Source organism: Aythya marila (genome assembly GCF_965140915.1).
Source record: "Aythya marila genome assembly, chromosome: 1".
NCBI lineage: Eukaryota > Metazoa > Chordata > Aves > Anseriformes > Anatidae > Aythya > Aythya marila.
This window is the reverse complement of record NC_139042.1, coordinates 76,188,909-76,201,796: the sequence shown is the minus strand read 5'-3', so window position 1 is coordinate 76,201,796 and position 12,888 is coordinate 76,188,909. Positions and strand designations below refer to the sequence as shown.

Below are 12,888 nucleotides of genomic sequence, written 5' to 3'. Positions count from 1 at the left end.
ACTGTTTTTCCTAACACTTGACTCTTCACAAATGCTGCATATCAATTCTAACTTAAGGCTTTAGGTCCTTAAATACCCAAATATTAGATGATGTGACACATAAGACTGTTTGATCTGAGCATTAGAGCATGCTGACTCTTGACAATCTTTAAGCCTTAGCTTAGGCAAATGGTCAGCATGGTACACAGTCACAAAGCATAAAATCCACATGTACTGTGGGTCCCATTTCTGTGGAATAAAAGTCACGCAACACTCGTCCTGTTGAAGCTAAGAAACCCCACCGTGTCCGTGAGCCATTGGCGCTGTGAGCCCCAGGCAGACAGCGCTGTCGGAGGGACAGGCTGCAGGAATCCCGCAGTCCTGGGGCTGGTGCCTGTCGGAGGACAAGGGGACCCTCTTCGAGACTCCTCTGATTATGGCTGAGCAGAGGGACCAAAGCCCCACTGCATGAGCTGGAGTATGCCGGAGTCCTTCAAGAACCTCCAGCTGCCCAAGCAAGGTTGAATTTAAAGCCTTGACAGAGCGAAGAAAAGATTAACAATTCGTTTAGCTCCACCATGAGTCCCATTTATTTTATCTGGAGAAATTTCCTTGTGAGGAAACTTTTCTTCCAAGTACCATAATTCAGTCTTACTTAGATCAGTTCCTTACCATTTACGCTGCTCAATGCCTCGTACTGCACTTTTTTTTTGCTCCTTTTAGAAGAAAGGACGTCCAAAAATGCGTAATTGGGGTAAAATGAAATTGGAACAATGACCATGTTATCATTTACTCACCCGACCCCAGCTCTTAAACACAGGATGCAAACCAGCAGAAAGAATAAGGAACAACACGCACAGAATTCTCTAATATCAAAATATAGCAATTTATTCAAGACACTGAATATGATCTGTTGATTCTCTCCTTAAAACAAATGAGCTACAATACACAAGGTGAATTTGAAGAAAGTGTGGGTGGGGGAGAAACAAAATAAGGGTTGATGTTGTTTCAACAGAACCTGGGAAATGCTGAAATGAGAACCAAGTCTGGCTGCAAGTCTGACACAGACAATAAAAACTGCAGAAGCCAGAATTCAGAATTTCAGTGAGTGGCTGAAAGAACATTTCTGCAATTGACAAAGAACCACATCTTTTAAAAAGGCAAAGGGAGGAAAAAAGGAGGAAAAATTAAAAAGGGAAAAAGAAAAAAGAAACCCAAAAACAAAGCAGACCCTTACATTTGACAAAGTGCACTTCACTTGGCTCTAAAATTAGCTATTTTTCTCTTTTTTTAACAAATTAAAAGGAAATTTCTAAGATGTAGCATGGGGTTAATGTGTGTATAACCCTGTAAGTCAGGCCCGTTAGTGCCCCATAAGGGACCCAGTGTTTGCTACATAAAAGATCCAGTATCCTTCTAGCCCACAGAGTTGAGTGGTTTTTCAGAAACTTTTTTTTTTTTTTCACTTCAAGGCCAGTTCCAGGCAGCCAGCAACGACAAAAATCCAGTAAGCCTCTTGATGTTTCACAATCCTGTTCGGTCACTTCATTGTTTTGTTTTTCAGTTTCTCTTCCATTATAAAGAGCCATGAACAAAATGATCAAAAAGCGCTGGGTGAAGCCCTGCTGAAGCCCACCCGCCTGCTGCCTCTCGCCGCTCTGTCCGGGGGCGGTGTTGGCCTGGAGGTGCTGCTGCAGCCAGGAGGAAAGCAAGAGCTCCCCGAGGGCAGCTCCAGTTTTCGAGCTCCACCTGAAGCCTGGTGAAGCTTTGCTCTCCCCACTGCCCACGTCCCAAAGAAAGCAGCCCACTAGGCTAGGATTAGACTTCACAACGTCTTCAGGCTTCCTTAATCTCAATAGCTGCCCTCGTTGCACCTGAAGACTGTCTACTACTACATCTTTGATGGTTTTCCTGATCTTTAGGGTCTTGTGGACAGGATGAGAGGTGAATTTTGTTAGTTTCTCCCGTATGCTGCTTTCCTATCTGACGGTCCGCCCAGAGACCTCCCAGGAGGGCAGCCTCCCTCATGCCCAGGTTTTGCAAATCGACTGATCTTGAAACCTGGCTGCTCTTGGCTTCTTACCTCCATGCGGACTGGCAGGGGAAAGACGATGCTCTCACCGACAGCGTGGGAGAAGGACAAAGAAAGAAGAAGCACGCATGCTGACCCCCCTTGCATTACCTGCAACAGCTGCTCGTGGCACGAGACACAGCGGGGGCCGTGCACGGAGGTGGCCGTGGGGCAGAGCCGAGCTGCAGCTGGGCTCGGATCTCCTTGATCCCCGAGGCCTGGCCTCTTCAGGCGCAGCACAAGGCAGAGCCCAGCCCCGGGCCCCGTCCATGCCACCCCCACTGCCTGCGGGCCGGGAGCTTCTGCGAGTTGCTCTCAGGAACGCCACTCAGAGGCAGCTTAGGAAGCCAGCCACGGATGTGCAATGACTCTACTCAAATCGTCAACCCAGCTGCGCTTCAGAAAGCCATGTTAAGCCTTTGTATTCAGATTCAAGCCTCTCTCCTAGTGAGTACTCCTTTTATAAGTAGTGACTTTAAATTAGCAGGTGTGCTCGTTGTTACAAACCAGTGCAAAACTGTGCCGTGGTCATCTACAGCCACGCTCTTGGAGCAGAAGGCTGAAAACAACACATAGACACATTTAACACCAAAAATAATCCCTGGTACCTTCCAGTGTCCAATTCTTTGATATAAATCACAAACAAGCCTAACTGTAACTAAGAACCAGAATCCTGTGTGACCGTTTTCCCCTCAGGACCAGGTAACCCTGTTAGCTGTTACTTATTTTCATTATTTTCTCCTTCCCCAATGTGTGTCTCTAGGAAAAGCAGCTGAAGCTGGCAGTGGCAAGTTCCACTGAAAGGACTAAGAAGCTGTAAAGATATGAAGTGTAAAGCGAGGAAAACACAGGAGAAAAAATGGACATACAACTTCCCTGATGCCGTGATGCTTGGCGGGTCTCGCACCACCAGTTCTGCACTGGGGCTCTGGTTTTGCTCTTCCTCAGATCAAATCACCACTTCGGCAGCTGTGGTCAGATCAAAGGGAAGATTCTGTGAGAGAAGTGGCGACTGGGTGGGAATGTGCTGTGATTCCAAGGGGGCTCTCTTGCTTCCTTTTCTCCATCCTACAAATCCTGGCCTGCAGGCTAGAGGAGACACCAGTCTGAGGATTTGTCTAAATAATGGCCACCACCACCCCGAGGCTGCCTTGGAGTTTCCACCAACTTCAGTTAACTCTGCCTTTGGCTTTCCTGTGGCTTCTCTGGATCCATCGTTTGCTCTTGCAGTACAGAAATCTTCGGCAGGCGTCACTGCGGATGTCGAGCTCGCAGCAAGGAAATCGCGTCCCAGCCGACAGGCGGTGCTTTGGAAGTCTTTGTTGTCATTCCGATCGTTTCACCCACTGTAAGTTCACAGTGGTTTATGTGTTGAGAAATAGGTTATAAATCACGTCCTCGCCTAGTGGAGAGCTCTGCGATGTCTTCTGAGCACCCCACTGAGGACATGCTCGAAGCCAAGCCTACCTCCAGAGGCAGGCCCAGAGCTTTCCTCGCCAGGTGGGGAGCAGGCAGGGCTGAGGCTGACAGCAGCATGACGTACCGCCAGCCGCGATGGCAGAGCCCAGCTGTAGGTGTGCGCTGACCAGAGCTGGCTGGGAGCTTGGCACGAGTCCACGCGTAACAGCGACAGGCACAGCCAGCACGTTTGGTCCGACTGGTCCCATCAAGTCACTGGTGAAACCCCACGGGCTTACTGGAACAGAGACAGCTGCGTGGGTGAGTAGAGGAGGACAGCACTGCCTGCCAAACGCATCTTCTGCGTGAAACCTGAACTGTCTCTGGAGGGAAGAAGATGCACGATTGTGTTCCCCTGGTCACCAAGGATAAACACAAATATGCACTCGAGAAAATGAATGCTGTATTTATGGTCTCAAACTTACGGATTCCTTTTAGTAAGTGTACAGCATCAAACAGCCACAGAAATGGAATGAGACCATACAAATGTCTGGCTGCTGGAAGAGGTCTCAGTAAATGACGGGCATTTATTGTATCAAATAGCGTTTTGTCCTACAGCACTTTCTGAGAGAGAAGAGGAAAAGGATACTGCATCTTTCATGCTCCTTGGACTCTGTGTCATTCTTTCTGCTTGAATTACACAACTGGTCTACATTTGGTGGCCATTTTCGGCTTTTAAAACTGTGTTTAACATAAAAAATATTTTTTTTCCAAAAATACACTGGGTTCTTTCTGTTAAAAGTCATCTTTCTCCTGTAAAAATCTTCCCCAGCACTGCATTCTTATATAAAGCACTTATTACACAATTTGCTGAAAGTGCCCTTGAGACGCTAAGATCTGAAGCATGGAGGATTTTTTTTTCTTTTAAACGGAGAGAAAGAAAGGAAAAGAAAGAGAGGAGAGGAGAGGAGAAGCAGTCTGTCAAAAATTTTCATTGTCATGTCCACCTGGCTGCATCTACTATGGGCATACAGGGAAAAAAAGAAAAAAAAAGGGCAAGAAGAAAGAGGAGAAAAAAAGGAAGGAGAAGTCGGGAGTGGAAGGGAGAAATAAAAGGAAAACAAAAGTTTCATCCTAAGCCTGGGATCCTCCAGGCTGTAATATTCCAGCTGATAGAAAAAACACTGAACAAAAAAAGTAGTCTAGAAAATAGAAAGTGTTGTGATTACAAAGTTGAGCATTTCATCAGTACAAACTGGTCTTTGAACGTCCTTTGGGAGAGCAACTGTAGTGTCCAAATTGGAAGGAAAAAATACGACACCGCATGGAGGAGGATTTTTTTTCCCTTTTGGTTTATCACAGCATTTTTCTTTTTTTTATTAATTTTTTTTTGGCACAGCTTTTTTTTCCCAGCCATCAGAGCAAGTTCTCAGACGCAAACCAAACAGTGCAATGCCTAGCTGGTGGCTTCATGCTTCCAAGGCTGAATGTTCCAGGTGGAAACCATTCCCTCCCCCTCTGAAGTGACTGTGTTTTTACTCCTTGATGAAGGTTACGGACAAAATACTAGACACCTGTGGCCAGGGAGAGTTGGTTTCACAGTACACTCTAACTTTGTTCAAGTTCGTACAGTTCTGGAGCTGTTAAGAATAGTTTTGAAGAGTGCTTCTCCCCACACATTCACTGCTGGTCCATTTGAAATTTCTTCTAAAACATTTCACTTTTACTTCCGCAGATCTAGAACACAAACCTAGAGAGAAAAGACTCAGGATTAAGAACCATTTCAGCAGGTTAGTTGGAATTCCTATTTATGTACAGCCCAGTCCACCAGCTGATACAGTCAGCTGTACGCTAAGCTATCCCAAGCTCCACATCAGCCTGTCTCAGTGCCTGTTTCCATGCACACAAGCAAGAGAACAAGCCAACATGGGAGAAATCAGAGATGAAAAACGTACATTAAGCACCTAGCTGGGCTTTCCTTAGATTACAAACAAGCACTCTGGTGGTGCATCCCCGACAGGACCATGGGCATTATTTAGTTGCCTAAACACTTCAGTTTTTGAAGTATTTCTAAAATACATGCCCAGGCCTGGCAGGTGTGATCCAGGACCTACGGCAGGCACGTGTCCATTTGGAGCAGCTGTTGGGAGCCAGGCATGGCACCATTTCAGATGGCACAACTCAAGCAACTGGATGATGTTGTAGGTGTACCATACCCTTCATTAAAAACAGCTGAAAAATATTGCTCTAGAGTTATGCCAGCCAGACACATTGCAGAGTTATTTTGAAAGCTGTATAGTGTGTTATAACATGTGTGTCCTTTACAAGCTGATCATGCTATAACTGAAATTTTTATCAAGTAACTAACAGAAAAAAATAGTATGTAATAATCAGTGTCTTTACAGCAATACTTCTTTACCACAAGATGAAATCTTTGGACATCATGCTGCAAACTTCCTCCTTCAGCTACTATTCAAGGCTGTATTTCTTCTGTGGGGTAGGACTAGAAAGCCCCAAGACAACTTTTATTTGAAAGTTGCCTGCTGTGATCTTCAGTACGAACAGACATGAGAAGAGTAATGATAGAAACAACACTATTGTTGTTCTTATCAAGTATGTATTTAAATTTATTCCCATCTTCAGCAATATTCACCAATTCCAGAGGCACTCTTCATTTCCAATAAAAGTACCACCTCCCAGTATTCAAACCCTTTCAAAGCAGGAGCATTTTTAATATACTCCTATGAACTACTCATTTCTTTATTGAGCTGTCTACACCTTGAGCACTGTCCAGAAAAGGCAATGTGGTATCTGCTTTTTTTTGGACACTCTCCAAAAGAGAAACCTTCGCCCAACATTTACAGCATGTAAAGCTTCTTACCGATCCATCTGATGCGCTTGCTCCCACTTTGTCTCCTCTAGCATTCCAGCAGACTTCAAAGATGCCTCCGGTGCCTCGGTAGCTATGTACTAGAGTTCCACTCTACAAAGCAAAACAGCGTGCAAACATTCAGCATGGAAGTTCCCCTTTTTCTCTGTAGTGTGGCACTATATCAAAGAAATGACAGTGGTGGCACGTGCGAGCTACTCATATCACCTAACTACCTAACTACAGTCACCTTGGTAAGATGCTCAAGTTAGGAAACTGGTCTTTGATACTGGAGAGAAACAAGCTTCTCCAGAAAGCAATTTACAATATGGCTCTCAAAAACACCTATTTTTGTCAACTCTGTAGCAGTAAAGCTGAGAGTGTTAGCTGTGGGAGTTAAGCTGAGGTGTTCTCTAAAGTTTATTGCTTAATCCAGCTGTTAGGCATTGATATCCTAAATTAAGTCTGTGAAAGCATAAGGCAGTTCTGGCAACACTGTGAGAGAGACTGGGGCTTCCCTAAGTTCTTCATGCAATCTCCATCTCCATCTCCATCTCCATGCATAAGATCAACCTAACAGGAGAGCTTCCAGTTTCTAAGTACATGCAGATCACGTACAGAGCACTTTCAGGAGAAAACAACTGTGTGCAGGAAAGCAGAGCTTAGTTCTTTTAGCTTGCTCCCAGTGCTTACCACCTACTACGTAAGAACTTCCTGGGACTAGGAAGAAAAAACACCAACTGCCCCACTCTCCTCCAGAGTATCCCCAGTGCCCGGGCTGTATATCCTTTACCTCACTGCCACAAGGAATAAGCCAGGTGCATCAGACTGGCATCTGAACTCAGCTTGTTACTAAATGTAAGAATCACATATTCGTACAAACCAACCCTGATCTTTGCTCCACAAAACTGGCAGCACACCGTGATGTGGTTATTTTCATGTATGCTATTGCTTTGGCATACAAAGAAGCTTTAGCAGAATGTTCTGCGCAGTCACCTCACTCCACCTGAGTGACTCAGCTGTGCTGCAATTGTTATCGGTCAGTACAATCAGGTTCACCCAGGCTAGCAGGTCACGCACTGCCGAGGTACATGTATTTTCCATTTGGGATTTTGCTATTAATGTGTCAGCTAAAACAGATGTGCTTTGTGTGACTCAAAACAGTACCTGAGTATTCCATATATGGACACATTTGTCAAAGGACCCACTGGCTAGATATTTTCCATCGGGACTAAAAGCTACACTGTAGACAGGCTCTTGATGTTTTGTTAGCGTATGGATGCAGACTCCTCGGTCAACGTCCCACAGCCGAACAGTGGAATCAAATGAAGCACTGCAAGATGCATTGAACACAAGACATGTTTTAATTTGTGTGTTAATCCATTTGCAGTTTGATGCTGTAAACATTTGAAGAGAATACCACAAGATTTTTTTGGCTAAGCAGAAAATGTTTCAAGCAGAAAAGCAGAACACTGTAGACTTTCCGTTCTGAACGACAAGAACTGTTATCTACAGAACTGAATTCTTACATGTGAACCCTTTAACTAGGGTTAACATGTAAAGAGGGTATTTATTGTACAGGGGATCAGATCACAAGCCCAAAGAGGGTCACACTCCTCTTTCTGAGATTCTGTCTGCTATTATTCAGGAGGGTAAAATACATATTGTCATTAATAGGATAAACTGTTCTACAGAAATTTCAGTCCTTAATGACTTTACTATTTAATAAATTATCATTCCACAATTTTCTAGAACTGTGGTTCTTTTCATTTTGTTTCAGTGCATTTTTTTTTCCCAACAATCTATTTAAATCCCCAACTGTGGGTTTAGAGAAAAGCTAGGGAAATAATTGGTATTAAAAATGATATTAGAAGAACAACTCCAAGAAATCCAAGTTCTTCCCTGTCTATTCTCAGACTGAGGAGTAAAATACATACAAATCAACACAATTCTTAATTCATAAACCCATGGTACTACCATCAATTGGCATTCTATGAGTAAACATATTTCCTAAACTCAAAGAGTTATGAACAGATTTTAAAGGGGAATTTTAAAGATTATCCACGCATTTCTCGATTAGTTAACAAGACTGTAAAAATTGTCAGTATCTGCTCAGGTGATTTGCATGACCCTTGTTGGAACACATTCCAACTGGCTTAGTGGGCTGCCATCTGTCTCACTAAACACAGTCATTCATAACAACTGGATGCTGGATGTGAAGGTATGATGATACATTTACTATCTTTTTTATTAAGACAGCTAAAAAATTAAGTATCATATGACTCAACTCTCCCCTTTTTCATCTTTTTCAAATATGATTTTTCTCCCTTTGTAACCTCCCTGATTTACAAATATTTTTAATGTTATCAGCAGATGGCTTACTAGAATTGTAGACAGGAAGACTGACAGCAAGGCAATGGTGGAGTTACACATCAAAAAGACAACTCTTTTAGGTAAGAAACAGGGTAAGATTTATTTTTACCTTGCTAACATGATGTTGGAGTTTGGGTTGCTGGTGCCTGGTCCTGTAGGACTCCATTTGATAGTATAAATCTCTTTGCTGTGAGCCTGAAGGTCATGTACACAGGTATCTTGCTTCATACTCCAAATCTAAGTCAGGGTAATTATGAAGGGGGAAAAATGGCAGTGTTAATCTCAGCTGAACTATTTCAGTTCACTCCATGTTTTTCTTGCCGTTTTTAAATGTAATATCTTGAAACACACGTATACACATAAACATAACCTAATCTGAATTTATTAATACAGCAGCTTGGCACCTACAATGCACATATTAGAATAACCCCATTTGGGGCAAGTGCTACGCATGGAATAGTACTTATTCAATAGATCACAACTGAATAGTCACTGTACTGTCCATAGCCTATACTGGTATTTTCATACAGAAGCTGAAGGTTTTCTATTTAGAGAGGCTTAACTTGCAATTTAAGTCACCGATTACAATAGCATTCACCTTAAAGAATGAGAATAAAGCGGTTTGTAACTGCTTAGAACCTAACAATTTTCTCTTATGTCAGTCAGCAGCCAGGGCAGATTTTCCTATTCCTCCCGAACTCTGTTTTCCTGGTGTTTTTTTAACAGCTTGGATGATGGAACAAGATCAGCTACGTATGCAGTATTACATGGCCAAATACTTTGCAAAATGGTATGAGACAAAGAATATGCCCAATAAAGAAGACAGGTAATTTAGTAAATCTTAGAAAACTGAGGAAACAAGAATAAGTGAATTCACAGCAGGCCAAATAACTCAAAATTGGTCAGGCAGTTTCAGAAAGATACTGAGAATGTAGGAAAAATTTAACTCACTTGTTATAAATCTGCACTATGAGGGAAATGATGTGCTCTAATGCTGAATTTTCGGCAGCATACCCGTCCGCTTTTGGAAATGTTACAGGAAGCTTAAGCATATTCTATGGCTAACAGGCAGTATGTTCCAAGAAGTTGTAGAAAAGTATCAAATACTCCAAAAAAGAGAAAATAAAGAAGCCAGAGAAGACTAATTTACAGAGGAAACGGAAGAAGAATAGTCTGAAGACTTGCAGTGTCCATTACTGCAAGGTGACAGAGGCCTTCAGCTAGGCCAGTGACAGCAAACCATTAACTCTGGTGCCAAATTCAGTGGCCAGAAATTTGAACTGGTACCAAGTCACAGTGTTTTTTGAAACACATCCTGTGTGGAAATGGGCACCAAAATATGTGCTACCCCTGGGTCAGAATGTTTTAGCAGGATGTTATCGGTCACTACAAGACTGCTTTGTGGTAGAATAACAAACGAGGTGCTCTCCTTGTGTATCCCTAGTCCTACTGTCTGTAAATTTCCAGTTCTCCGAATAGTCTGGAATAACGTATCTAGAAACTGGAGGGATTAAGATCCCAGAGAGTATGTGGCAAAGGCAGAGAATGGAGCAGAACGTACCACGTGGCTACATATTAAGAGAAAACATTCCTAACTGCAGTGTTGACCTAGCTCTTATCTACATTTGCAAGTTTTGCTGTTCTGTTTCCACTCTTACACACAAGCTGTGTGTGTACTAGAAATGCCTCTTGCTTTACCTGTTCCAATCAGCAGTGGAAAGAGATATGAGCCTTAATTAACACAACCATGCTATGAGAAATCTGTATTACAGAACTGTATTTGCAGAACTGTATCTTGCCTGGGATGTTTGCTTTGCTCAGAGGGAACAGCATACATCAACAGCAGTGGTGGCCTAGCTCTGAAGTCCAACCAAAGGGCTTTGCTGCTACGATATACAGCTATTCCTATACACAGACTTCATCTAATGCAGCTGGGGAGGGAACGAGACCGAGAGGAGTTTGGGCTTTAGAGCTCTAGAGTGAAAAGCATTTTGGCAAGCCCAGACTCTCCCTGCATTAGCAATACTTTGCTGGCACAGTGCAATGGCCCAGTTGTGCTGGTAGAGCAGCCTGTGCTATCTCCCAGCCAGATGGATCCCTCTACCTTCAGGCACCTAACAGAGGCACGTAAATCAGCAGTGTAGCTGCCTTAGGCTTCCTGTACAGGTAATGGATAAGGATAGGCGTCTTCAGAGAGCACTTCAGATTTTTTGCTGGGCTCTGAATATGTATGCCCCACTGATTAGTCCAAGGCTTTACAAAAAAAAAAAATAAAAAAATAATAATAATAATAATCAGATGGCTCCAAAGAAATTACTTTCAGACAAAAAGACTCTAAAGGGAAAAGTGTTTATTTTTATTTTTATATTCTTCTCAAAGATTAACCAACAGACTGCTTTTTGGTATAGGGAGTGAGCTTCTGCTGCCAGGCAAGTAGCTGTATATATCTATATATATGCATAGATATGTATGTATATATCTATATCTATGTGTATATTTAAGCTGTGAATATTCTGTGACAGTGACATATCAGTCACTTGACACTTATCTGGATAGGATATTTCAGTTTTCCCAGTGACTGCTTCTCTATGTTTAATCTTTTACATTGGCTTTAAGAAATACAGGATAAAGTAAAATTATTGTTCACAAAGAGTTTTAAATCATACAGTATATCATTCCAGAAAAGGTAAAAAATAGAAATAACCTTTTTCTTTACTTTTTCAACATCAGGAATGGAAATTATATTACCTTTAATGTCATATCATCGGAGCAAGATGCTAGTAGCATGCCAGATGGGTCCCACTTGATAGCATTAACCTCGTTCTGAAATAAAGAGCGATTTTATTAAGTGAATATTCAGGTTACCTGCATGGTACTGGGCACCCAGCAGAGGGCACTCGTGGTTTATGTCTACAGCAAGTTAAACCGCAAACTACAGCCCCCATCGCTCTGGGAGTGAACAAAGAAGTGCTGCTTCCATAACATGCTATTTAAACATCATCTAGGAATTGTAACCGCTTTGTGTTTGTGGACAATACATACAAACAGTCTTCTCATATGTGTTCTAGTACGAAGTCTTTCATGCTTCTCAAATGCTATGATTTAAATAAACCCTCAAACCCTCAAGAGAGATTGATGACAGTATTAACCTATTTTTAAACTGAGGTATGTCTTAGGTTAATATTCTGTAGATCTCAGAGATACAAATCTATAATAAAAAAATTGGGGGGGGCATAAAGTTTTACTGAGTTGATTATTCTTAGTATTGCAGCAATACAACAATACAGGTCTCTATAAAAAGAGCTGTATGTGTAAATGAAATCCAGCAGGGAATACTGAATATTTTATGACTCTTTCCAGATCAATTTTTCTAGCACTTCGTAATTAAGTAAGCCTAATGTGTCCCCTTGGTAATCAGGAAGTTTTCTTTGCTTTTTTTTCAGGGTCACGTATATGTAGTAACACTGGGAAAGAAACATTCCACAAAGAGGGAAAATACTGTTTTTTAAAAAGCATAAATTGGCTCACTGAAAACAATCCTGGAAGATATGTTAATTTTATTTGATCCACTTTACTTGTTTCAATTATCATTAAAAGGAACTGTACAGATATTTGAAGTCAAATTTTGGTCCATGTGCAAAATGCTGCATTTCATATAATCATAAAAACCATCATTCTGTTGGTAGGAACATACAACCTGTCACAAAATATCAGTGCATTATTATTTTAACCACAGACAAGCTAAAGGTCTCAGGATGCACAATTTTTCCTCTGTGGGGAGACAGCAAGGTCTGGACATTAGTATTTAGATTGCAGGTCAGTATCTGATAGCAGTTTTTGCATGAATGAAAGAAGGAAAAAATAGCCTTTGACAGCCATTAAATACTAAAGAAAAGAGGCACAAAATACAGCTTAAACAGATATTAGATGTAATAGATTCTAAAACTGAACAACGACTGGAGGTAAACTGCTCTCTCATTATTCATAGTTCTCATTTACTAAGGAAAATACACCAGTGGAAAACAAAACCTTATTTATTTATGTGCCTTCAGTCTGCAGCTCGTGCTACATATAAATAGTCTCATTGTTTAAGCTGCAGGTTTTGCCTCCTACGATGATTTAGAACAGTTTATCCCTTCTCACAGGCAGTGACTCACTCCTGAAGAATACGCTTTTAGGAAAGCAATGGGATATAACA

The 12,888-nt window shown here is 42.0% G+C and overlaps 1 protein-coding gene across 8 annotated transcripts in view; it reads right to left on the bottom strand.

Moving 5' to 3' along the window:
* Nucleotides 1-828: 828 nt before the first annotated feature.
* TBL1X (transducin beta like 1 X-linked) overlaps nucleotides 829-12,888 on the bottom strand; it is a 200,184-nt gene continuing 188,124 nt past the window's right edge. For all 8 annotated transcript variants that reach the window (XM_082768461.1, XM_082768456.1, XM_082768462.1 and 5 more), the window contains 5 exons: nucleotides 11,439-11,513; nucleotides 8,800-8,927; nucleotides 7,485-7,650; nucleotides 6,330-6,431; nucleotides 829-5,198 (listed from right to left, as the gene is read on the bottom strand). In XM_082768461.1, coding sequence (XP_082624587.1) covers nucleotides 5,172-5,198; nucleotides 6,330-6,431; nucleotides 7,485-7,650; nucleotides 8,800-8,927; nucleotides 11,439-11,513 — 498 coding nt within the window. In that variant the 3' untranslated portion in view covers nucleotides 829-5,171. The remainder of the gene's footprint in view (nucleotides 5,199-6,329; nucleotides 6,432-7,484; nucleotides 7,651-8,799; nucleotides 8,928-11,438; nucleotides 11,514-12,888) is intronic.